This window comes from Ctenopharyngodon idella, chromosome 20 (assembly GCF_019924925.1).
Source record: "Ctenopharyngodon idella isolate HZGC_01 chromosome 20, HZGC01, whole genome shotgun sequence".
Classification (NCBI taxonomy): Eukaryota; Metazoa; Chordata; class Actinopteri; order Cypriniformes; family Xenocyprididae; genus Ctenopharyngodon; species Ctenopharyngodon idella.
This window is the reverse complement of record NC_067239.1, coordinates 8956853-8984714: the sequence shown is the minus strand read 5'-3', so window position 1 is coordinate 8984714 and position 27862 is coordinate 8956853. Positions and strand designations below refer to the sequence as shown.

The window sequence follows — 27862 nt, the reverse complement described above, 5'->3', positions numbered from 1 at the left end:
CTCACATTTTGTTCAGAAAATATACCTATCTAGTGATTATTATCATTATGAGGGGCCAAAAGCCCTGGAGCATTATACACTTTATGACACAGCATTTTATAACACTCTGTTATTAGGTTTCCACGCATGCACGTCAGTGGACAAACATTGCAGTGATGCAGGGAATGAGACCCTGGGGAGGGAAAGAGAGAGAGTCTAAAAGAGGAATAGGCTTTATGACGCTCGCTACTGAAAAGAGAACAAACTGATCCTGCCAACAAACATCCTTTGATGGAGCTGAACTCAATTGAATTGAGTCAAATCTAATTCCACTGAACTGAAAGCAGGCAGAGAAAGAAAGCCAGAGAGAGATATGGATGGAGGGTGAAAGGAAGAGAGGACCGGGGAAGCGGATTAGAGTCTCCAGAGATGTGGCAGTCGTCTGAACAGGTGTTTGTCGAGGGAGAGAGAGAGACACTGGAGTAAACTGAACTGCAGCGGCAGGTTCTCTGTAGGTGTGTAAGTATGCTGCACTGTTTGATGTGTGGAGAACTGAACTGATTTTGATGTGCAGTCCTGTGTGGATTAAGCAGGAGAGATATGTCACACACATGCACACCCAGAGATGGGCTTTCTGATGTCTGTAGTTATTGACTTTTCACTTTTCTGACAGCTGCCTGTTTTTTCATTCAGGGACAGGCCACACACACACATACACACACCCTTCATCCCTGCTATCCCTGATAGCGCCTGCCAGTCAGAAGTCGTTCAACGGAGAGGAAGTTCCTAGGATGCCACTGCCAGAAAATGCAAGTGTCTGCTAAAGAGATGGAAGTTACATCAAAAGCTGAGGTATAAAGGGGTTAATTATCTTCGTCCAGACATACAAACATTTTGGAGAAAATCACATGTGCTGACCATGAGCAGAACATAATAATATATATTAATATTCTGTATGCATCAGTTAATCACTGTCACACTAGCAAGAATGCTGATATTAAGAACAACAGCATAATTGCAAGTGTGATATTTCTTTTATACAATAATACAATAAACAACTGAATGAGTATCTTACATTTTAGACAAAATACTACATTTACTTTGTCTATTTTACTTTGCCAAAAAAAAAAAAAAAAGACATAGGCAATGCAGAATCAACCACTGCGTATCTCAGTGCAATCTGTTTCATTTCTGAATGAATCATTGTTTTTGAATGAATTGGCTGAGTGAATAATTCAGTGACTCAGTCATTTGTGGTCACCTACTGATGTAATCTGAAGAAAGAGCCAATAAATCCCAACCAATAATATAAAGACTGATAGCCCAATCTGGAACTCCACTCTGCCAATCAAATTTGAGGACTAGAACTAACTGTTACATAAATTTTATATTTTTATACATTTTTGGTAACACTTTACAATAAGGTTCCATTTATTACCAGTAGTTAACACAGATGAACAATGAAAAATACATCAACAGCATTTGTTAATCTTAGGTAATGTTAATTTCACCATTTACTAATACATTATTAAAATCAAAAGTTGTATCTCTTAATATTATTTAATGGACCAGAGCTACCTGTTTAACAATAAACAGTTGTATTTTTATTAACTAACGCCAACAAAGATTGATTAAAGGTCCACTGTGTAATATTTAGGAGGATCTATTGACAGAAATGCAATATAATATACATAACTATGTTTTCATAGACCTTACATAATGAACCGTTATGTTTTTATTACTTTCGAATGAGCCATTTCTATCTACTGTACATACATCGTAGGTCCTCTTACAACAGGGGTTCCCAACTGCTTCCCCGTTCTATTTCTGACGTAGTCCAAGTGCTTTCCAACGGTCGTCTTGTCGCGTTCAGTGTAGACAGCGTTTAGCTGTTGCGGCGCGGCGCACCACGACGCAATAAAAGTCGCGTCTGGTGTAGACACTGGCTGCGTCCGAAATAATAAGTATGTCCGAATCCTTAGTATTCAAAAAAGAGTAGGCGAGAATTACCTGGATGATGTACTAATACTCGCGAGATTCGGACGTGCGTATACTTAAAGTGCGTCCGAATATGCCTACTTACCTAATATATAGTAGGGGAAAAGCTGTAGGCGAGCGAATAAGTATGTCCGAAACCTTAGTAATTATAAATGAGTAGTCGAGAAGTTCCCAGATGGCCTACTGCTTCCGCCCAGATTTTTGAGTGCTCATCCGATGGATACTTTTCTATCCCAGGAGGCCACGAGAGAGGATACGTCATAATCGAACAAGGAGGAGAAACGCGACGTGCCCCTAAAAGGACCTTTGCAAAAATAAAAAAAAATTGACAGAGTTTCGCGTCCGCACGAGAAATGTATCGTGTGCGCACGTGTTACAATTTCCGGTTTGTGTATACTATAACCTGTTTCATTTGTGCGTCACTGCCTATGAAGAAAGCGAGAGTATGGATGCACATGAATAAAGATCATGAAAATTATTAAGAAAATGAGAGTATAAATGCACATTAACTAATAAAGCTGTATTTGCTCAAAATCTGGGTTTCTTAGACCAGTTCGTCTAGGATGAATCCAGCTAATCGTTTTATTTTTTTTTTTTAAACATGTGCCTTCCTTTATATCTAAAGTCCTTTATGTCAATGGCTCTGCTCGCAACAAGCGCTGTTAGAACTGAATGAAGAAAATAAGCATTTCTCTGCCACCTGTAAGGATGCGTTAAATCCGAAAAAAGTTTTAATAAAGGGGCGTTTGATCTTGTGAAATACGACATTTAAGTAGGCCTACGTTTTACAGTTCCAGTATTTTTATATGGGACAATATAAATATGGCCTGCTGCCCTAACGAAATACAAAGTTTTATCATTTTTACTGTACCAATGTTTTTTCATGAACCATTAAACGTGGCATTATGACAATGCACACTGAACCCGTTTCCCAGCGCGATTTCTTGGATGCCACAGAGTTAAATTCGTTAAAATGTACATAAGTCCTTGAAATATGACGCACTGCCCTAACGAAAGCCACATTTTGAGCACTTTTTACTGTATCAGCCTTTTTTTTTAACTTGGCAAAAAGAACAATGCACACAGCCATTCATGTCGCGGTTTCCTGGCCGTCACAGAGAATGCTTTAAAGCAGACATAATATAAACTATATTAACATAATATAAACATAACATAGGCCGTGATATAAACTGCCCTACGAAAGCCACATTTCAGCAAACAGATCGTTATTAATTCATACACATCCATACTCTCATTTTCTTTATAATTTTGAGCAGATAGATCTTTATTAATTCATGCACATCCATACTCGCATTTTCTACATAATTTTGAGCAAATAGATCTTTAATAATTCATGTGCGTCCATACTATCTTCTTCTTTATAATTTTGCCTTCTTCATAGGCAGTGACGCACAAATGAAATAGGTTTTAGTATACACAAACCGGAAATTGTAACGCGTACGCACGCCATAAGTTTCTCGTGCGCACGCGAAAGTTTGGTCAATTTTTTATTTTTGCAAATGTCCCTTTAGGGGCTCCGTAGTTTTTTTTATCCGGTGGAGAGAGGCTGAAGGAATGCTTTGAAAGGCGTTGAGTGAGGAGACTACAGAAATGAATAAAAAATCTATTTAAATCATATGTTGTAGTTTATTTTAATTATTGTGATTTCAAAGAGAGTTATTACAGCACTTTTCTGATTCTTGATTTCTGTGCATTTGCTGCAGAGCTTTTGTGGTGGAGCAGGACCTGCAAGGAAAGGTGATGGTGGCATTTGTGGGGGGGAAAAAAGGGAAAACCTGAAACAAAAATATAAAGTAAGATAATTTTGTTACTTCTAATACAGAAAGCAAATGACATTGTGCTGTTAAAATGACTGATTTTCATGTTATGTTTTATATTATGATATTATGTTTATGTTATTAAGTGTGCATTGAGGATGTAATTTTGGTCAAGTTTGTTCTGCTGGTTTCTGTCCACACAATGGAGCCCAACTTTCACAAGCTTCAAAAGCATCATCAATTAATGTCATGAAGCTTCTGGAAGTCAGGCTCCATTGACTGATATTGTATGAACAGAAATCAGCAGGACAAACTTGACCTAAATCATCTTTTGTGCTCAGAAGAAAAAGGAAACAAAATGAACACAGGGATTGAACAGCGTGAAGGCAAGTAAATAATGAATGAATTTATATGTTTGGGTGAAATAATCCTTTATGCCCCGAAATAGAAATTGTATGAAATGTATGTATGCATTTATATTATAGTAGTACCTTGAAAAGGTAAACTTAAAGAAATAAGCAACTTTATTGAGCGTTTGTGCCCGAGACACTAACAAAAAAGGATTTACAAAAACAAATTTACATTTATGCGTTTTGCAGATGCTTTTATCCAAATTGACTTACAGTGCTCTTATTATTACAGGAACGATCCCCCTGGAGTAAAAGGTGATGTTCAGTTCAGTGGTTTAGCCCACTACACCACAAAAGTAATAAAATTACAACAAAAATTAGCATGTAGTTGAAAAAATATTTAATGAAATATGGCAAGAAACAACGCTGACATGAAGGACATGTTTCGTGTGTTGTTGACTTGTATATGTATTTATTTATTGTGATGGTATTTATTCATTCTTTTACTCATTTATGTTTCATATTGTTGTCAGTAAATTGATATATTTATTTTATTAATTCATGCATTAATTCATTGCTTGACTGAAAATGGAGAAGTATTCACATCGGCTATATGATTGTCTAGTGTGTATTCATGCATAGCTATGTCATATGACAAAACAAATTTCATTTTGCTGGTTTTACGACAGAAGTAAAACGAAAAGTAACATAATTAAGTATTGGTCAGCATTTATCATTATTGTGTGTGTAATTGTTGGGGTGGGCTATCAATGCAATTCATTCTGGGGTAATCTTAATTTAAGTAGTGATACTTACATTTTTTTTTTAGTATAAAATCAACATTCTTCTTCAAAGGCGAGATCTTCGAGCAGCTGCCTGACGTCTTCTTTGTGCAGACATTGCAAATGCTGAGGAAAACCATACTAGGTAGGGTTGTCGAGTTACTGGTGCAATGAGGTATTAGTACACCTGTTGCTCATATCTTTATTTTTATTGCAGAACTTATAATTACATACAAGATCAGGGAAAATACCATGGTTGTATCTTTAACAATGAACAATAATAATGACAAAAAACCCCATAAAAATGGGTTTAAAAAAGCATGATCACAAGGTTAAATATCTTTTAATACATCACCGTAATGCATAAAAAAGTATTTATTTTGCCATTGATTCAACAAGAAAAAGGAAAACAAAGGAGATTTATGCCACTTTTGCTTGTGGATGAACATTTTTGCATATAAAATAAATAAATTAACAACAAATTCAAGAGATCACGATTTTGAGTTTTCGTAACAAAAAATAAACTGTGGGTCACATTAGTAGGGTTCAAAATATAAGAACTTAAATGAATCCAAAATGTATTGGTTATACTACAAGATATCAAGATATTTACAGATAGATGAATTAAACCTGTCGCTCATATCTTTTAATGTGTTGCGTTTGTGATAACGTCAACATGGCAGATGATATCCGCATTCATACTCAACGAGTTAGAGTTTAAGTACTTACTGAAATTAAGTTCCTACTCATTGAGTAGGCGGTTTCGGACGCAGCCACGGTGTTACATGTTAAGCCGCCATTTTGCACCAGCATGTTTCTACAGTAGCCCTAAATGGACAAACTGCTCTACAGAGCACGTTTTGTCACTATGTTCTTCTTCTTTTTTGTTGGTTTTTTTAGAGGCAGCTTGCATCGTCACTATGTTGAATATGCATGAAGTAGTAGTAGTAGTAGTAGTCGTCTGGTTAGAAGCAGTGACCGTTCCTTGTTAGTAAGAAGAAACCTCATTGCTTGACTGGCTACTCTCTGTTGTCTCAGACGACGACATCTTTGTCCTGTGTCAGCCACCGTAGCTTCTCTGTGTGCTTCGAAAGGGAAGGGTGATTGGTGGACTGAGCCGTTTGTTGCAATTTGCAACCTCACAGCTAGTGCCGCTAAAATTTACACACTGCACCTTTAATACTTAAACAAATGTATTGCTCATTGTTAGTTAATGCATTAACTAACATTAACTAAATGAGACCTTTTTGTAAAGTGTTGCTACATATTCTAATGCATTCTCGGACACAAATGCATGCTAATACACTGAATGATGTTTGTCCAATGATGATTGCTTAAATAACAAAAAAGTTATATCTGCAATAAACAGCTTCACAAAGCATCTTGTTTGTTCCAAACCTTCCAAATGTTCTGGTTTCTGGCAGATATTTTACACAAAATAGAGTAAATATCTCAAAAAGCTAACTATCATAGTCCTTGCAAAAATAGAGACCAGCAGTACAGACTATGCATAACAACAGAAACATTGCTCACAGCAGGCGGTTTGTGGATGGACAGTAATTGTTTTGAAATGTTTTGAAGGTGGAGGATTTGTTACACAAGTAGTGTTTTGACAGCTATATACTTTAAAGTGAATGAATGCAGAGATTGTAGATAATTGAGAAGCTGCGCCTCCTAATTTTTCCCCTTTTATGCAGTTTTGCTAAAAATGTTAAAGCTAAAAAGACTAGATTTACCTGACTCATTCCCACCAGGGGGCATAAGGGGCTGTTCAAAGAAATTATGATAATTTCTCAAATGTGTATACGTGTGATTCAGAGAACAAACGTACACACAAAAAAAACCTGTGTATGCCTCTCTTCAAATTTATAAATCGCAAATGATCTTGAAATTGTGGCCAGCTGAATGGTTTCAGATCTCCGCCTTGTAAACGTTGACTAATTAATGTCATTAACATATAAAAGATCACCAGTCAACTCAGTGTTGATTCAGTTCAGTTCAATAACTGTGTAAGGTTCATAAATTATGAAACGGGTTCAATTCAGCTATACGCAGCTCTACAGAAGACAATAGTGTAATTTTTCAGCTTGAGTCAGTTCAGTATTGATTAGATTCAGTTCAATAACATCCAACAACGTGTCGTGTTGTAAAATTCGTCAAAAATTATCATGAAGTCAAATCTCTTCTCTGGCCAAATGAATGAACATGGTGTGATTTATGAAGAGCATTGAATGAACTCACAGAGATGTATTATTTTTCTAAAAACTTTGTTGGTGTTCATCTGAAGATAGAAAGACATACAACTGGGACGGCATGAGGGTGAGTACATTTTTATTTTTGGTTAAAGTATTCCTTTAAAAAAAAGTTGAACTTTTAAAAAACATGAACGAAGGTTTGGTGTTGCTGGTTGCACGTGTTGGATCAGTTATGTTTAAGCTTTTGAAACATCTATGGCATGTTCAACAGTGAGAGGAGCATCATTTCCACAAGTCTCTGTGGTTTTGGAGTGAAGACATCATTCTGATGAGAGCCGACAGGAAGAGGTGAACGAGAAGAGAACACAGAATAACGAGAGAGAGAGAGAGAGATGGAAAGAAGGTACTGTGAAAGGGCAGATCTCCACCTATCACCATTCTTTTTTGTTCTATCTGTTTGTCATAAAGATGAAAGAGTTTAAACTTCAGACAGATATCAAAGCCTGTCAATACATACACGCACATCACTGCAGCTCTAATAAAGACATCACCTATGAGACAAAAACTTCAAGAGAGAGTGTGTGTTACATCAGCCCCGCTAACATATGCTAATATGCCAGTATACAGATGGTATAATATGACGTGGGGAGGTCAGATCCAGTATCACGTCCACATGGATTTAGAAGACATGAGCTTGGAGTAGATGAAGTTCAGGCTTGTTGTAAGCAAGAACTTATTTTGAGAATGTAGCCTAAAATTAATATGAATAAAATAAAACCATCCCCAAATACATTGATGCCCTTACAGAAATGTTTCCACAAAAAATACCATAATATCTGAATTTGGGATTCACAATCAGCTTCACACTTCCAGTCTACATGAGGAGATGAAATTTGGTTAATAAATTTATCTGTCATATATCTGCATAACACAAATCATGAAAATGACAGTGCTTGTCCTGTTTTGTCGATGCGCCTATTGTCTGATATTGATACTAGCAAAAACAAACAAACAAACAAAAATGTACTGTTACTATAGTTGCCACTTCTGGTGATAGCAATTTATGTTTGCAAACGATCCTTTAGGGGACTTACATGCTTTTACATTGTAGGCTATATACACAGTACATACACTGTAATTTACACCGATCAGGCATAACATTAGGACCACTGACAGGTGAAGTGAATAACACTGATTGTCTCTTCATCACGGCACCTGTTAGTGGGTGGGATATATTAGGCAGCAAGTGAATATTTTGTCCTCAAAGTTTGTTGCGTATGGGGCTGCATAGCTGCAGACCAGTCAGGGAGCCCATGCTGACCCCTGTCCACCGCCAAAAGCACCAACAGTGGGCACGTGAGCATCAGAACTGGACTACGGAGAAATGGAAGAAGATGGCCTGGTCTGATGAATAAAATTTTCTTTTACATCACATGGATGGCTGGGTGTGTGTGTCGCTAACCTGGGGAACACATGGCACTAGGATGCACTATGGAAAGAAGGCAAGCCGGCGGAGGCAGTGTGATGCTTTGGGCAATGTTCTGCTGGAAAACCTTGGGTCCTGCCATCCATGTGAATGTTACTTTGACACGTACCACCTACCTATGCATTGTTGCAGACCATGTACACCCTTTCATGGAAACGGTATTCCCTGGTGGCTGTGGGCTCTTTCAGCAGGATAATGCACCCTGCCACAAAGCAAAAATGGTTCAGGAATGGTTTGAGGAGCAGAACGAGTTTGAGGTGTTGACTTGGCCTCCAAATTCCCCAGATCTCAATCCAATCGAGCATCTGTGGGATGTGCTGAACAAACAAATCCGATCCATGGAGGCCCCACCTCAGAACTTACAGACTTAAAGGAACTGCTGCTAACATCTTGGTGCCAGATACCACAGCACACCTTCAGGGGTCTAGAGGAGTCTATGCCTCGACAGGTCGGGGCTGTTTTGGCAGCAAAAGGGGGACCAACACAATATTAGGAAGGTGGTCATAATGTTATGCCTGATCGGTGTAATTCCCTTATTTTTTAAAACAAAAAATACCACAAACTTGTCTCTAATCGTACCAGTATCCCACCTCAGTAGCAGCAAAAGCATTTTGCAATACAACATGAGCACAATAAGTATATTGTACCTACAGTGTTGGGGAGTAACTAGTTACATAACGGCGTTACATAATTTAATTACAATATAAATGATAAAAAAAAATATTAAATTACAGTTACTTATGAAAATGTTAATGATTACAAATGGGGTTACAGCTGAATATTTTCTAAAAAAAGCTATGTTACAGTATATGATCACACTATCATTCATTCAAGGGCTATTAAACCATTGAAGCATGATAAGACGCAAAAATAAGAACTTAAAATCTGTACTGGCACACGTCTGTGAGTCTCCTGTCTGTGTAACACACACACACACACACACACCCATGCGCTCATACAGAGTGTGGCTGCATTGAGTTCTCTTTCGTGCTTGAACGGACAAAAACACACAAAAGTATGCCAAAATGTCTGCTTTGTCAAGTGTTGTTTGTTGTTGATATTTTTTAATGAGTTATAGATAGCTGTTTAGCCATATTAGATTAGCTGTTTAGCCTAGGCCCACCTGTAGCTCCGCCCCCTGGTCTCCACATTTGTAAACACAGCTACCGCCCCCTGTCCTGGTAGAAGTGTTTACATGTCTTTGACAACAAGTGTGACAGCACTGCAGGGTATTTTGGCAACCTTTTGACCATTGCTTCTTCATAACAAACCTCTAGATTCACAGTTGTCAGAAGGTTTATCTCTTTCCCACAACTGGAGTGGAGAAATGTATGACAACGGCTACTCCCGGGCCACATTCGAGCGGGAGGTGAAGGGGAAAAGCTGTGGCTACTACATGAGGATTGTGTTCTTTTTGTTTCTGATCCAGTTCCCCAAGAAACCCCCGAAGAGAAGAGAGTAGAAGAGCTGGAGCAGGCCTTAAACAAGCTCTCCACAGATAACACCAAACTCCGCAAAAAAGAGAAAGCTGACCTCACCGGTGCCCTCAAAGTAAAAGACTGGAGTGAAGAATGCAGCAGACAAAGAGATAGCAAAGCTGATGTTTTGAAAAATGTTTCCAATGTTTTGGTTAGTGGGGCTCAAAACAATTTTACTGCATTAGACTCTATTGACTTTCAATGTATGGACAAAATAAACAGACATTCTTTAATTTTTCTTTTGTGTTCCACAGAAGGAAGAAAGTCATACAGGTTTGGGATAATATGAGTGTGAGTAAATGAGGAGTGAAGTTTCATTTTTGTGTGAACTATCTCTTTAATTCTAAGATACTATTTAGTTAATCGTCTGTGATTACCTTTAAATTTGTTAATTGTACCCTTGGTATATTTATCTTGTAAACCTAACCTTAACAATCATAAGTTTGATTTTGAATGGCTGTTTTACAAGCTCTTTGTGAGGTCAATAAAATGAAGCTTTCAAGCACTCGAAATACTCCACTACCATGTCCACCAAGCTACAACAATCAAAATGGTGAATGCAATAACCGATCAATGAATAATCAAATTCATGAATGGACTGTCCTGTAGATGTGGCTCTCTTTTCTCTTGTCAGGTGAAATAAAATCTCTGAATACTCTTCTGGATCAGCAGAAAGTTCTGTATGGTATCCTTAAGAGTAACTTCAGTCAGACAGTGGAGTACCTTAAAGCTGACTTGGACAACGCAGTGAAGGATAAAAACGAGCATCATACCTAGGTGATACAACTAAGACAGGGAAACATGAATTTGAAATCCCTGCTTGATGTTTACACCAAGAAATACAAAGAAGACTTTGCAGACTCCCTCCAAGGCATCCAGACAGTCACAAATGCCTTCCTAACAAAAACTGATAACTTCTTCACCAACTCATGTTTCACCTCACCTGCCAGAAACAGGAAGAACAGATGAATATGATTCGCTCCAACTGCTCCAGCCTTTTTTGGCAGGTGGAGGACAAGTTCCAGAGCTACCTGAACAATGTGGGAGCGAAAGTCTCGAACATTCAAAAACAGAGCAGTTGGTTGGAAGTACAGAATATGAGGCTGACTTCAGAAATGGACAAGTGCAAAACAGGTTGAGACAAAGAGGCTGCAGACAGCAGCAAAAAACTGCAGGACACCCAACAGACGTATGACAGAAAACTGGAGCAGCTTCTCAGGGAGCAAAGCAGACTGATGGATGCCAAAGATCTGCTAGACGCCCAGTTTGTTGTGAAGGACGCCACCCTCATATCTCTGCAAAATGGCTGCGTACAACAGGTAGGAGTTATGTTGGGAAGAATAACGATGCCTAAAACATCTGAAAAATTGTGATCATGTTTGAATGTTATAGAGCAGGGGTGTCCAAACTCGGTCCTGGAGGGCCACTGTCCTGCAGAGTTTAGCTCCAACTTGCCTCAACAAACCTGCCTAGAAGTTTCTAGCCTATAGTAAAACCTTGATTAGCTGGTTCAGGTGTGTTTAATTAGGGTTGGAGCTAAACTCTGCAGGACAGCGGCCCTCCAGGAACAGGATTGTTATAGAGTGTACCACACTATAAAACTGAACAGTGAAATTAATTAAATTAAATGAGTTTGTATATAAATAATAATGAATAATTAAAGTTCATTGTACTTAATAGAAAAAAGTTGCATGAACTCAAAATTTGATTGTAGTAAGCGGAACTTAATATGATTGAGTTGCAGCAGTTTTCTAATTCCCAGCATGCTTTGTGTCAGACTGTATAAGGAAAATAAATGTTGAAATTAAGTGTAATTTTGTGTGTTTTTGCACAAGATTAACACAGAGAGACATAAGTTAGTGTTTCTTGTTGTGTTATATTGGGATTTACAGGGAGTTCTGTTATGTTAGTTTTGTAGGGTTACCATTGTGGTGAAGAGTAGAGCCTGTGGTTAGGTTGAGGATGGGCTAAAGGGTTAGTTCACCCAAAAATGAAAATTCTGTCATTAATTAGTCACCTTCATGTTGTTCCACACCCGTAAGACCTTCGTTCATCTTCGGAACACAAATTAAGATATTTTTGATAAAATCCAATGGCTCAGTGAGGCCTTCATTAACAGCAAGATAATTAACACTTTCAGATTCCCAGAAAGCTACTAAAGACATATTTAAAATAGTTCATGTGACTACAGTGGTTCAACCTTAATGTTATGAAGCGACGAGAATACTTTTTGTGCAGCAAAAAAACAAAATAATGACTTTATTCAACAATATCAAGTGATGGGCGATTTCATAATGCTGCTTCATGAAGCTTCGAAGCTTTATGAATCTTTTATTTTGAATCAGTGGTTCAGAGCGTGATAGTCACGCGATTTCAGTAAACGAGGATTCATTACATCAAGTGTTTAGAAATTTCAATGGTTCGCATGACTTTGGCAGTATGATTCATGCTCCGAACCACTGTGCTTTGAAATCGGCCATCACTAGATATTGTTGAATTAATATTATTATTATTTTGTTTTTTGGCGCACAAAAAGAATTCTCGTCGCTTCATAACAATAAGGTTGAACCACTGTAGTCACAGGAACTGTTTTAAATATGTCTTTAGTATCTTTCTAGGCATTTGAATGTGTTAATTATCTTGCTGTCAATGCAGGCCTCACTGAGCCATCGGATTTTATCAAAAATATCTTAATTTTTGATCCGAAGATGAACGAAGGTCTTACGGGTGTGGAACAACAGAGTTTAGAACCAACAGCAGAGTTTAGAACCAACCTGCTCCAATACACCTGCCTGGAAGTTTCCAGTAATCCTGATTCAGGTGTGTTTAACTAGGTTTAGAGCTAAAATTTGCAGGGCAGTGGCCCTCCAGGAGCAGGATTGGACACACCTGCCCTACACGAAGACATGCGTCATTGTCACTTTATTTTGAATCGGAATGTTACCATGACAGTGGTGTCAAATCTTGCTTCTTGAGGGCCACCTTCCTGCAGATTTTAGCTCAAAGACACCTGCCTTCAAGTTTCTAGTGATCCTGAAAACTTTGTTTAGCAGGTTCAAGTCTATTTAATTGTGGCTGGAGCTAAACCTTACTGGAAAGTGGCTCTTCAGGAGCAGGATTGGACACCTCTGAGCTACTGAAGTGGTTGTGGCAAATACAACTTGTATAAAATATAGCCTTATAAAAATGCCACTGTCTCTATGTGTGGCATTTCACGTTGAAACAACGTGAAAATATGTTAATATATATGGAATATTTTCAGCCAATAGTCTCTTAGTGTATGGGGGCACAATTTAGGATTTCGAAATGATAAAATTACCCCACAATTGACTGCAAACCCAGGATCATGTTATGATATATGACAAAATTATTTTCCTCAAGTGATTCATATGTATACTTCGCTGCTGTCACAGTCACTATAGCACAGTCACCAGCTCAGTACCTGTCTGCACTACATTTCCCAGCATCCCTCCTGATCCACACCTGCACCCAGTCAGCCATCATCACACCTGCCACAGATCATCACCTGAGTTCGGATCACCGGCACCTGTGCACACTCATCAACACTGCCTTCATATGCCACTGTTCCCTTCTCCTTACTCCGTGGTCTCGTCACCGTCAAGGACAAGCACCACAGACCCTAGACTCATCTGAGATACCAGTTCGACTCACCTGAGAACCTGCCTGTATTGTCTGATCTGTCATCATCTGTTTCCCTTCATTGTGTTCCTGGATCCTCCACTCAGCCAGCACCACCACCTCGTCACCTGTACAAAAGACACAGCATTACCACCAGCTAAGCACTGGTGTCAAAAGTATTCACATTCATTACTCAGGTAGAAGTATAGATACTAGGGTTTAAAAAGACTTCTGTAGAAGTTGAAGTATCAACTCAAGCTTTTTACTCAAGTAAAAGTGCAAAAGTACTGGTTTCAAAACTACTTAAAGTATAAAAGTAAAAGTAATGCAAGGAAAAAAATGCCATTAAGGACAAAAGCTTAGGCCATGCCACAGGGGCCTATTGTGCACTACCCCACCTCCTCAAAAAAACATCTAAAGGCCATAATGACTATAATGTTATATTAAAATGTTAATGTTGAAAAATTTGGGGTGCACCAGGCTACCTGTTTCTACCAACCTCCTCGCTGGTCTTGGTTGGGACATTTCGCTCGAGTTCTCTTCTTGAGTCTCTGCCACAGACATCTTCGTACTTGGCTACATACGTCTGCTATGTCCAGTGTTGGGGGTAACGAGTTACAAAGTTAGTATAGCCTACTTATCACAACATTGTCAATCGCAAACGCTAATTTATTCAAACGTCTCTCTACCGAACTACCTACTGTAGCTTAATTTGCGGAGGACGAAGAGAAAGCACCCGTTTGATAAATGAGCCAGTAGTGGAGAAATAACTTTTAAGAAATAATCTTTTTTGAGTAACGACCCCAACACTGGCTATGTCTTCCTTGCTGGAGTGTGACGTGATTTGTGTCATGTGCAGGTGCGATGGATCGCGTACAAACCAATAGGGTGTCGGAATGGTATATGTTTATACTTCTCATCCAACCACAATCAAATTCACTCTATCCGGATGGCGCGATTTATCTGTTTTTTTTTTTTTTTTGAAGGATGACAAGCCTGAATGAAAACAAGTCGACATGAAATAGGAGTAACGAGGCTATTTTTAAAATGTAAGGAGTAGAAAGTACAGATAATTGCGTGAAAATGTAAGGAGCAGAAGTAAAAGGTCGGCTGAAGAATAATTACTCCAGTAAAGTATAGATAGGCCTACCTAAAATTTCTACTTAAGTAAGGTAACAAAGTATTTGTAGTCTACAATCCACATTAATCAAAGTCCTATCCTTACCTGTTGCATTCCCACTCTGCTCTCCCTTTACCTACAAATAAAGACTTGTTGTTTATACATACCTCATCTGTCCTCTTCTATTTATAACTGCCTCATTTTGTTTGGAACAACTTTTCCATAAGTGAACAAATGCCTTTTAAAATTTGCCCAGAGCTTTTTACTTGTACATAAATTATGACATAAAATGAATTATGCACTATTTCTAATTTATTTATTATTTCGTATTTATCTGAGCTTATGTACCTCAGTTTTTGAGTGAAAACGTGTTGTTTGTGGATAATTTGGTCAGTTCTACATAAAATATGACGCTAGTTTATCACACTAGTGTGCTTTAATGTTTAATCAGGAAATTTGTGAACATGATGAATATGCTCCTGAACACTAATTGTTTCTCTGATTTTCAGCTCCCCTATTAATTTTCAGTTGGTCTTTTTTTTACTAATATAAGCTCCGATCAATGGCCTGATAACAGTTGGCTGGCTATGATACAATTCTTTTAGGATTCTTTGATAAAAAAGTTAAAAATAAAAATAATATAAATATTTTTACTATCACTTTTGATCAATTTGAATGCATTCTTGCTGAATAAAAGTATTAATTTCTTTTAATAAAAAAGCTTACTGACCCCAAACTTTTGAGCAGTAGTGTACATGCCCTGGAAAACAATCAGTTCTCTAAACGTTTGAGTCTGATTTTTATTTTAGAATTACAAATGATAAATAATAAACATCTTTCTTGTTGACCCATTTACATTTTAATTGATTTATTCTACTTATTCTATTCTATTTCCCAATACAAAGGTCTTTGAAAATGGTGTCTAAAATTTCCTCAGGACCGACTCTAACAGTGATCCTGCCCAGGCTGGAGAGGCCCAAGCAAAGCCCTTGTACTGATGGTACTGATGTAAAGCCACAACGCTCTTCTGCAGGTGAGTCCGGTGTCGGGTCCGAGTCAGACTAGGGTTGCCGATCATTGGGTCGCCACACCTTGAACAGACAGAGATCTAAGACATTATGAAAGTGTCATAATTAGGTTTGAATGAGTATATTAAAACATTTACAAAATTCGAAAGCTGAGACTTTGTTTTATACCAAAAGTAACCTGTTCTGTCTTGTCTGTCGACGTGTTGTCATTCTGTGAGAACATGATGTGGCGTGAGAGAGGTATGGCTTGTCCGACTAAGCAACAGTAACTAAAGGGGGTACGTTGACGTTACGTGTTCACGTGACTTTGGCAGTTTGATACACGCTCCAAACCAAAAGATTCATTCAAAACAAAAGATTCATGAAGCTTCATGCAGTGTTTTGAAATCGCCCATCACTAGATATTGTTGAATAAAGTTTTTTTTTTTATTTTTTTTTTTTTTGGTGCACAAAAAGTATTCTCATTGCTTCATAACATTAAGGTTAAACCACTGTAGTCACATGAACTGTTTTAAACATGTCTTTAGTAGCTTTCTGGGGATTGAAAGTGTTAATTGTCTTGCTGGCAATGCAGGCTTCACTGAGCCATCGGATTTAATAAAAAAACATCTTAATTTGTGTTCTGAAGATGAATGAAGATCTTACGGGTGTGGAACGACATGAGGGTGAGTAATTAATGACAGAATTTTCATTTTGGGTGAATTAAAGGGTTAGTTCACCCAAAAATGAAAATAATGTCATTTATTACTCACCCTCATGCTGTTCCACACCCGTAAGACCTTCGTTAATCTTCGGAACGCAAATTAAGATATTTTTGTTGAAATTCGATGGCTCAGTGAGGCCTGCATAGCCTGCAATGACATTTCCTCTCTCAAGATCCATTAATGTACTAAAAACATATTTAAATCAGTTCATGTGAGTACAGTGGCTCAGTAGTAATGTTATAAAGCAACGAGAATATTTTTGGTGTGCCAAAAAAAAATAAATAAATAACGACTTGTATAGTGATGGCCGATTTCAAAACACTGCTTCAGGAAGCTTAGGAGCGTTATGAATCAGCGTGTTGAATCAGCTGTTCGGAGCGCCAAAGTCACGTGATTTCAGCAGTTTGGCGGTTTGATGCGCGATCCGAATCATGATTCAACACGCTGATTCATAACGCTCCGAAGCTTCATGAAGCAGTGTTTTGAAATTTGTGTTCTGAAGATGAATGAAGGTCTTACGGGTGTGGAATGGCATGAGGGTGAGTAATAAATGACATTATTTTAATTTTTGGGTGAACTAACCCTTTAAGTAACTACATGTACTTACTATAGGGTTAGGATAAGGGTTTGGTTTGGTATGGTTTAGGGTTAGTTGCACAATTTATAGTTCTTACTATAGTAACTACATGTAACATATGTAACAATGACACTAAAATAAAGTGTTACCGACAATTGTGTTGTCTGTTACATAGGGCCTACTGAACAGACGTTTAGTAGTTTATTTTAAAACTGCAAAGTATTGAAAATAAATGTTGAAAAGTGTGTCCCATACATCGTAAATCAAAAGTTCTACACGCCCACTTTGGCGCACTTGGCCAAAATACAGGAAATTCATGTGAGTAGCAAGTGGTTAAGTGCAAAGACTGCATGTGTATTGGGACAGACCCATGGTTGCACATGGTTGACCCAATAGTGCACTATTGAATGGTATAGGGGGTGATTTCAGACACAACCTATGACTCAGATCTACAAGAACAAATATGACAATATGCACAAAAATGTCTCTCTCAGATGTGCAACATAGCATGTCTTATCGGGTGTCAATGTACATGTAAAAAGAATATGTACTTAAAAGACCCTACCTCCAACCTTTAGTTTTGACTTTAAAGTGTAACTTCGCAGATTTTCAACCCGCTTTGTTACAACGTTGGTAGTAGGCAATATGTAAATGAACAATTTTTATTAGTTCTCTGTGTTACCTGGACCAAGAAATTCAAGTTTATTTGTCAGCAAAAGTCTGCTGGAAAACGCAATACTCTGGTAAGCATATCCACAGCAGACTGGTGGGAGTGGCCATGCCAAGTGCATTATGGGTGCTGAAGTTTTCCTATGTATTTGGCAAAAGGGAAGACAGCCTTTTTTCTTCTTTCTCTAGGCAGGTAGCACCGATTTCAGTTTTTTATCGCCTTTTTACTTTTACTGAAAGCACATTTTTCCAGCATTGAAGTACCCGTTTAAGGGGGTTGATGCCTTAATTAACACCCATCCCCCATAATTCACACTCTTCTCACAAATTAATCAACAGCCCTATATAAGCTTTCCTAACTGCAGAAACTTACTGCTGATTTTCTCAAAACATCAGGAACAAATATTATTCATATTGGATGACCTGTTCTGAAGTGAAGTTGGGGTATTAAAGGAAAAAAAACACACAATAAAATGATACATTTGCATTCATAGATTTTATTTTTTTTAAACTTCTTTAAAAAAAAGAAGATAATTTCTTTAAAAAAAATTGAAATTAAAATACATATTGCAGGCATAGGTGACACTTTGAGCTATTTTCCATCCATTCACACGCCTGTTTATACGTGTGCAACCACGTCCCTTCCGAACAACAACACCGACAACGACAACAAATTCAAACGCGCAAAGACCAGTCCGATTCTGGGCAGCTGTCTGCCACAAAACCTTCAGCCGCAGATAAAATCATTCAGTGTTGCATATTTTGTTATAATTTATTCTGTAGATGGAATATATTGTATTTGTATCTGGTCTTTAATATGTCCAGGCGAATCGAACACTGCAGGTCTGTATCGGAATGTCCGGGTGAGTTCACTGGAGGGGGAGAGGGGGGGTTAGCCCCTCACAACCTCTCGATGTCTCTGTATTTCTTGCGTAGGATGGAGACCTGGTCTTTGAAGAGGACGGGATCCAGACGCAACTGAGAGTGAAAGAGAGGCATGAAGCCAAACCAACTCGTGAAAGAGTTCATGCAGGACTGACGCTGTGCAAAGTGGTCTGGGTCGGCCCATCGAGATGCCTTAGAGCCCTGAGAGAGAGAGAGGGAGAGGGAGAGGGAGAGAGGTCTGTGTATGGTTCACCAGGCAGATTATGAATGAGAGCAAGAACATGTTACTGGAATTGGGCAGCACTTTAAAAGACACTGACAAACAGAGCGAACACAGAGTGTTCATTTCACGACTCAGAGGACAGATGACAGTTATAGCCTTACATTCATGAGAAACACTGTGGAAGGATGTCTAGCTCCTTGTTAAAGAAGCTTACAATCCGCTAATACAGAGCAACATGCACACAATTCTTTGGACATAGAAAGGAACACAAAAATATTTTATACTGGTCATAACTTATTTCATTACAAATTTTTTAGACACACGGATATGACTGACTGATATTTTAACTTTTTGAGATTATACTCAGAAAATAGCCATTTAGCTTCTAGCGTTAGCTTATAGTTTAAATTCAAGTGAATTTTGAGCAAATCTTGAGTAAAACAATGAACTTTCTAAAACTTTGAAACTGTATCTTCACAAACTCAAAACTACTCATAAAAGTATTTAAACTACAGTGAAAATGCCCATTTGAAAAAAAACAACAACAACTAGTTAGCTAGCCCATGCTACAAGCTAATAACAAAAAAATAGCTAACTACATCCTATCTACAGTATTCAATCAAGGGGACAACAGCTTATTTTTAAAATCAGAGCAGGACATTTCTGCCACAAACAGTATCTCAATAAGGGCATTAAATGCAAGATAACAAAAAGCAGGAATGTATCATTTTGTGGTACTCCTTGTTATAAAACGCAACTTGTTACTGAAGCTGCATTGCTTTGAAAACTAATGTCAAACTACTGAAAAATGTAAAGATAAGATGGTTACTACTAAGGGTATGTTTACACAACAACTAAAAAAGGTAAAAAAAAAAAATGTGTTTTTCGCTTACAGGCAACAACGTTGTCAAAACGATCCCCTTTCACACGGATCCGTGAAAACTACTAAAACGCTGTATTATGCTGCCAGGCCAGTAGTTGGCAATGTCACTTCGTAAAGAAGAACTATGCGTCTATAGACATGACATCACCCTTTTCACAAATTCGCGTTTTTTGTCGTTTACACGGAGACAATAAAGATATTTTTTCAAAAACTTGCACTTTGAAACCAGTTTTCAAAAGTTTGCATTTTCAGGCCCCCAAAACGCCATTGTCAAATGTATGACCAAAACGCATAAAAAGTTTTACATTTTTAGTTGTGTAAATGGCCCCTAAATCAATGAGGTACAAGAAGCCGTGCTATTTGGTTGTTAAGTCTGACGTCACGCTGCAGCGCTTCCGGGTCTAAACGCTCTATCTCATACCACAAGAAAACAACAAATGGTGCTAATATACACACAGGATGTGGTGTAATACTTCCAAAAAATTATAATCTCCATACCAAAATCCCAGATGGCCAGACAGTGATTCATCTTTTATAAATCGTTAAAATATTAATGTCTGTGACACTGTGAGTCTGGAGACTGTTGTGTAGACTGTAAGTATTTGAAATGTTTAACTTTAAAATGTTAAATGTTTAATATGAATAAATAGCGCTCATAAACGGCCGTGGAGATGCCATTCTCAAGTGAAACGAGTCAAGGCTTGGACCCAGAAATGGCGTTCCATCACAACTTAACAAGCGGATATTGGTATTTGAAAACCCATGCTATTTTAGCATTGCTGGAATGCTGTATTGAGCAGGGGTATGGGGAATATCTATATATCTACATACAGTGGGTACGGAAAGTATTCAGACCCCCTTAAATTTGTCACTCTTTGTTATATTGCAGCCATTTGCTAAAATCATTTAAGTTCATTTTTTTTCCCTCATTAATGTACACACAGCACCCCATATTGACAGAAAAACACAGAATTGTTGACATTTTTGCAGATTTATTAAAAAAGAAAAACTGAAATATCACATGGTCCTAAGTATTCAGACCCTTTGCTCAGTATTTAGTAGAAGCACCCTTTTGATCTAATACAGCCATGAGTCTTTCTGGAAAGATGCAACAAGTTTTTCACACCTGGATTTGGGGATCCTCTGCCATTCCTCCTTGCAGATCCTCTCCAGTTCTGTCAGGTTGGATGGTAAACGTTGGTGGACAGCCATTTTTAGGTCTCTCCAGAGATGCTCAATTGGGTTTAAGTCAGGGCTCTGGCTGGGCCATTCAAGAACAGTCACGGAGTTGTTGTGAAGCCACTCCTTCGTTATTTTAGCTGTGTGCTTAGGGTCATTGTCTTGTTGGAAGGTAAACCTTCGGCCCAGTCTGAGGTCCTGAGCAACTCTGGAGAAGGTTTTCGTCCAGGATATCCCTGTACTTGGCCGCATTCATCTTTCCCTCGATTGCAACCAGTCGTCCTGTCCCTGCAGCTGAAAAACACCCCCACAGTATGATGCTGCCACCACCATGCTTCACTGTTGGGACTGTATTGGACAGGTGATGAGCAGTGCCTGGTTTTCTCCACACATACTGCTTAGAATTAAGGCCAAAAAGTTCTATCTTGGTCTCATCAGACCAGAGAATCTTATTTCTCACCATCTTGGAGTCCTTCAGGTGTTTTTTAGCAAACTCCATGCGGGCTTTCATGTGTCTTGCACTGAGGAGAGGCTTCCGTCGGGCCACTCTGCCATAAAGCCCCGACTGGTGGAGGGCTGCAGTGATGGTTGACTTTCTACAACTTTCTCCCATCTCCCGACTGCATCTCTGGAGCTCAGCCACTGTGATCTTTGGGTTCTTCTTTACCTCTCTCACCAAGGCTCTTCTCCCCCGATAGCTCAGTTTGGCCGGATGGCCAGCTCTAGGAAGGGTTCTGGTCGTCCCAAACATCTTCCATTTAAGGATTATGGAGGCCACTGTGCTCTATTTTTTTGTAACCTTGGCCAGATCTGTGCCTTGCCACAATTCTGTCTCTGAGCTCTTCAGGCAGTTCCTTTGACCTCATGATTCTCATTTGCTCTGACATGCACTGTGAGCTGTAAGGTCTTATATAGACAGGTGTGTGGCTTTCCTAATCAAGTCCAATCAGTATAATCAAACACAGCTGGACTCAAATGAAGGTGTAGAACCATCTCAAGGATGATCAGAAGAAATGGACAGCACCTGAGTTAAATATATGAGTGTCACAGCAAAGGGTCTGAATACTTAGGACCATGTGATATTTCAGTTTTTCTTTTTTAATAAATCTGCAAAAATGTCAACAATTCTGTGTTTTTCTGTCAATATGGGGTGCTGTGTGTACATTAATGAGGAAAAAAAATGAACTTTAATGATTTTAGCAAATGGCTGCAATATAACAAAGAGTGAAAAATTTAAGGGGGTCTGAATACTTTCCGTACCCACTGTATGTGTGTATATATATATATATATATATATATATATAAATATATATAATCAATAATCTCATGTCAATAATTATATTTACATTTTTATACAAATATTTTGTAAGAAAAGAAGATTCACAGCAACTCTGCCGAAACATATTGTAGCATTAAGCAATTTTATTTTTTTATTTTTTTTTCCCCAAAATGGACGAAGAACATAATACATTATCATTATACTAAAATTTCACTATATCAGCCATTGGTCACCTTGCTCTGAAAAAAAATATTGGCTAATCACTAATGCTAAGGAGTGCAGAGTTTTGAAAAGACATAGAGGTGATATACAACTGGAAATTGGAAAGAATGGAGAAATGTATTAAGAGAGGAGAAGGAGAGCAGGGGGAAATGGGTAAGGTAGACAGACAGAGAGAAAGATAGTACAGCAACCTTGCTGTCAATCATTAATCTCGCCTTACCATAAAGACATCCATCAAACGGACCAATACTGCTGAACCAGATCCACACACACTCCCGGCCCTAGAGCGCTCCATCCATCACACACTACACAGACGTTTCTGATCTCAATAGGGAATCACCCTGGACACACACTCATCTATTTACAACCCATACACACACAGACTCATACCTGCTGCATCATGGTCTCCTTGTACTGTTTTTTCTGCGTGACTTTGATTGGCGGGAGTTTGGTTACTGCAGAGATGAGGAAATTCATGAGGATATCCTCACAGTTGGCCAACTGGTCCACCATTGACAGCAGAGACATCGGAAGGTAGTATGTGTACAGGTGATGATAATACCTGTCCAAAATAAATAAAAATATATTAATAAAGATATTATTTAGTTGTTTGAAAAACGCCGTAAATTTGACATTAATGGCACTGTAATGGTTATGTTCTGTTTGTGGACTTTTATGTTGTGTTTCTTTTGGTTCCTGTGTTTCCTCCCTGTGTTCAGCTGTGTTTAATTACAATTATTTTAATCTACTGACAGTGATAGTTTCATGTTTTTCTTCAGGTTTATGCATCTAACAGCACTCTTGTATTGTTGGGCAGTTTTATAGTGTTATTCACATAGAGGAAAAGTTCACACAAAAATGAAAATTCTGTCATCATTTACTCACCCTCAAGTTGTTCCAAACCCTTTTTTTTCTTCTGCTAAACACAAAAGAAGATATTTTGAAGAATGCTGATGTCTCATTAATGGCCACATTCACACAGCACCAGAATACGGTTGTCATTCCTGTATTTGAGTCCTTAATACGGTTATGTTCACATGCAGTACGGTTATTTATGGGAGTGACAACCGCATTCTACAACAGAATTTTCAGGACTCACAACCGCGTTCTCAACAATTACGCGCTGTGTGAACGGAACAGGACTGGACAACTAGTTGTCTGTCATGTCATACAGTGCGAGAGAGCCGCTTTTATAAGGTGTTTTGTGTGTGGTTTTGCTTTCGGTAACTTACAGCGAAGAAGATGTGAGCTGTGTGTCATCTTAAGGCAGTGGTCTTCACTATTTTTTTCATGAGAGCCACACTGATAGGACAAAGTCAATAGAAGAGCCACTTTTACCGCCAATTATCAAAAGTTACATCCAGTACATGAAAAAATACTATAGTAATTTATACAGTAAATATTATAGTGTTTTTGAACCATACTATAGTAAATTGTAGTATACTGTATATATTAAAGTATTTAAAACACTTTGTTAATGAATGCTACAGCATAATATAGTATTAACTATAGTGAACTGATAAACTGTAATAAATACTGTAGTATACTTTAGTTTTTACTACAGTAAAGTGTAGTGTATTGTAGTATAATATACCCTATAGTTGTAGAAAACTTTAGGTAAAATAATTTGTTTATATTACTATAGTTGTTGTTATATTACCACAGCAACTATAGAATTACCACAACAAATTAATTCAAGTACTTTTGTATGGTTCAAAAACACTATAGTATTTACTATAAATTACTATAGTAGTATTTTGTCATGTTCATAAATAGCATATCTGCTTATCAATCTGTCATCCATGAACATACAATATGCAATAAATGCAAAAGGCGGAAATCATTCTTTATCATTTACCAGTCTAATTTGTAATTGAGACAAGATATTTCCCTTAATGACAAAAAAGCAGGATTACATTAATGCTGGGATGAGCGGAAGCATGCATTCCTTGACTTTCTTCATGTTGTATTTGTAGCTTGTTGTTTGCAATCCTTCTGAGGCATGCAAGATGTTCCATGGTTGAGATTGAGAAATTCGGATTTTCTAGACTATTTTAAGTCGTAAAGTGAGCAGGATATGTTAAAATGTAGCGCATGGATTCGGCAGGCATGTATTCATGATACTAACCGGCCAGTCAGTCTCTCGGTTGGTGTGGAGCCCACCCTAGCTCTACAGCGCCCCACAAATTTCCAACGTAAATCTGTGGTGAAAAATGGAACTGCAGCGCGCTGTCATAGAAAGCCATTGGGGAAGATTTTCACGTTAGGTTATTATCACTGTATTATTTACTGCCATGCGAGCCACAAATTAAAGCTTGGCGCACCGCAGGAGGCTCGCGAGCCGCGCAATAAGTAACACTGTCTTAAGGTGTTAGAGCCAGTCACTGTTCTCCACCGGAGCGACTCCCGTCAGTTTTGTGTTTCTTTTCAAAATTCAAATGCCGTGTCATGCGCGAGACGTCGCAAAGGACGTGACACTCGAGTGCAACGGTTAAAGACTCCGGCTAGCTCGTGTTTACATTGATGCTGCTGTTGGTTAATGAAGTTTGAATGGATGAACTCGTGGTTCAATTGGTCTCTTGTCATGTCAAAAGTGATGAGACTTTTCAGTTTTATGGACGTCGCCATCTTTAATAATACGTTGGTCACTCTCCTTATGGTTACTAGAGAATACGAGCTTGACTCTCCTTGCACGTTTATACTGACAGTATTCCAGACGCTACTGTATGTTGCTGTGTGAACGGGACATTTCGAGACTCACACCTGTAAGTAAATGCGGTTGTCAATCTCAAAAACTGACAGTGTGAACGTGGCGAATGACTTCCATTGAATTTTTTGTCCATACAGTGGAAGTCAATGGGAACTGAATCTGTTTAGTTACCAACATTCTTCAAAATATCTTCTTTTGTGTTCCACAGAAGAAAGATCTATTATCCCTTTAACAATCTTGTAATTATTTTTCATATTTTCTTTTAGGAGAAACATTTGAGACAAATCAAATGAGTGCTCCATTAAGAGCAACAAAATGTTCTTCTGGGTGGGACTGAGATAGTCACTGATGATATCCTGCACAGACAGAGACAGGAAGAGGCCACCCTGCTGTGAGAACCTCAAAAAGACAGATGTTTTAATTTCTGTGAGTGACACCTACTCTCTCTCTCTCTCGCTGTCCTTATTAAACTGAATCTCCTTTGCTGCCTGCAGACGTCTTGTCTGTCATTCTCTTTCCTTCCCTCTCTTTTTTCTCTCTCTCTTTGAGGGACAGCCGTCAGAACGTTCCTCTCAGCCCTGCAGGTGGCTTATCTCTCTTCACACGTTTATTTATGTCTTTTTCTCCTGCGCACTTTAAGCTGGGGTCACTTTGCAGGTGGTGTGTCAGCTCGCTGACCAGTAGCAAAGCGGTTAATCTGTGTGTTGGGTGTGTGATGTGTCAGTCTGAAGGTCTCTGTGTGTGTGTGTGTGTTGTGAGTGATGAGTTCAGAGACCTTCGGCTAAAACAAACTGTGAACTCCATCTCACCTGTGCCATTTATCGCTAAAATATGGCCAGTGAAACTGTCAGACTGAACATTTATTACCTGGTTTAATATCAGCCTGTCTCTGAGCGATCTCTATCGCAGCAGGTCTCACATTCAGCTTTTACAAGTGTCTGACACTGACCTCATGCCAGCCTCTTGTCCAAATTCTGTGAGAGCCCGCAACAATGATTCAAGATTCAACAAGCTGTGAATCCCTGCTATGCTGTTGCTAGGGTGTTTTGGATGGTCTATGCGATTTCTATGAGATTCCTAAGATGCTCTGAGTGTTTTAGAGCGTTTCTATGCTGTTGCTAGGGTGTTGTGGTTACTACAGTGTTCCTATGCGATTGCTAAGGTGCTCTGAGTTTTTATAGAGTTGCTGTGCTGTAGCTACGGTGTTGTGGATGGTCACTACAGTGTTTCTATGCGATTGCTAAGGCGCTTTGAGTGTTTTAGAGCGTTTCTATGCTGTTGCTAAGGTGTTGTGGATGGTTACTACAGTGTTCCTATGTGATTGCTAAGGTGCTCTGAGTGGTTTAGAGTATTTCTATGCTGTTGCTAGGGAGTTGTGGATGGTTACTACAATGTTCCTATGTGATTGCTAAGGTGCTCTGAGTTTTTATAGAGTTGCTGTGCTGTAGCTACTGTGTTGTGGATGGTTACTACAGTGTTTCTATGCGATTGCTAAGGCGCTTTGAGTGTTTTAGAGCGTTTCTGTGCTGTTGTTAAGGTGTTGTGGATGGTTACTACAGTGTTCCTATGCGATTGCTAAGGTGCTCTGAGTGTTCAGAGCGTTTCTATGCTGTAGCTAGGGTGTTGTGGAAGGATAGTGTTTCTATTTATCTATGGTTGCTAAGGTGCTCTGGGTGTTTTTAGAGTGTTCCTTAGTGATTGCTAAGTTACTCCGAGTGTTCTTACAGTGTTGCTATGCTGTTGTGGATGGTGTCTAGAGTGTTTTTGTATGGTTGCTAGGGTGCTCTGAGTGTTTTTGGAGTGTTGCTATGCTGTTGCTAGAGTGATGTGGATGGTGTTTAGAATGTTTCTGCATGGTTGCTAAGATGCTCTGGCTGTTTTTTTTTAGTGTTTTTTTTCTGCTGCTAGGGTGTTGTGGATGGTTACTGCAGTGTTTCTAAGCAATTGCTAAGGTACTCTGAGTGATTTTACAGTATTGTTAGGCTGTTGCTAGGGTGTCCTGGATGGTGTCTAATGTGTCTCTGTGTGGTTGCTAAGGTGCTCTGAGTGTTTTTAGAGTGTTGCCTTTCTGTTACTAGGGTGTTGTAGGTGGTTAATACAGTTTCTGTGTGGATTTGTGGTTTATTGAACACAGTTGACAGTATCTAGTTGAAAATTGTTCATCAGCTGAAAAATATATATTTATTAAAAAGAATTTGACAATTTCACATGTATAGCATAATGTAGATCTTTGCTATGAACAAATATATTCGTTACAGATAAAATAATTTATGTCATGACAACTCTCGGTGTGTTTGATATGTTAATGGATATGACAATGTTGATATGTTTGGTCTTGGTGGAATAGATCTGCTGCTGCTGTTGATTATTGCTGCTGTTGCAGAGCAAGTACGGGACTTGCTACTACCAATATATACACAACACTATTGTGAGCAAGTAAGACATGCTGCTGCTGCATAATAGCATGCATAATTTACCTGTAGCAGATCTACAGGTGCTGGTCATATAATTAGAATATCATCAAAAAGTTGATTTATTTCACTAATTCAATTCAAAAAGTGAAACTTGTATATTATATTCATTCATTACACACAGACTGATATATTTCAAATGTTTATTCCTTTTAATTTTGATGATTATAACTGACAACTAAGGAAAATCCCAAATTCAGTATCTCAGAAAATTAGAATATTGTGAA

At 38.4% G+C, this 27862-nt stretch overlaps 1 protein-coding gene, 1 long non-coding RNA gene and 1 pseudogene across 4 annotated transcripts in view; 2 read left to right on the top strand and 1 right to left on the bottom strand.

Annotated features, from left to right (window-relative positions):
- The first annotated feature begins 129 nt into the window (after positions 1 to 129).
- Positions 130 to 4426, top strand: LOC127502980 (uncharacterized). The gene is made up of 3 exons (XR_007926977.1): positions 130 to 494; positions 673 to 831; positions 4398 to 4426. It is a non-coding gene; the product is annotated as an uncharacterized LOC127502980 (long non-coding RNA).
- A 1064-nt stretch (positions 4427 to 5490) lies between these two features.
- On the top strand, positions 5491 to 11359 carry LOC127502979 (uncharacterized; annotated as a pseudogene).
- A 6901-nt stretch (positions 11360 to 18260) lies between these two features.
- LOC127502442 (exostosin-1a) overlaps positions 18261 to 27862 on the bottom strand; it is a 337216-nt gene continuing 327614 nt past the window's right edge. For all 3 annotated transcript variants that reach the window (XM_051875375.1, XM_051875376.1, XM_051875377.1), the window contains 2 exons: positions 22845 to 23016; positions 18261 to 18869 (listed from right to left, as the gene is read on the bottom strand). In XM_051875375.1, the coding sequence (XP_051731335.1) occupies positions 18684 to 18869; positions 22845 to 23016 (358 nt within the window). In that variant the 3' untranslated portion in view covers positions 18261 to 18683. The remainder of the gene's footprint in view (positions 18870 to 22844; positions 23017 to 27862) is intronic.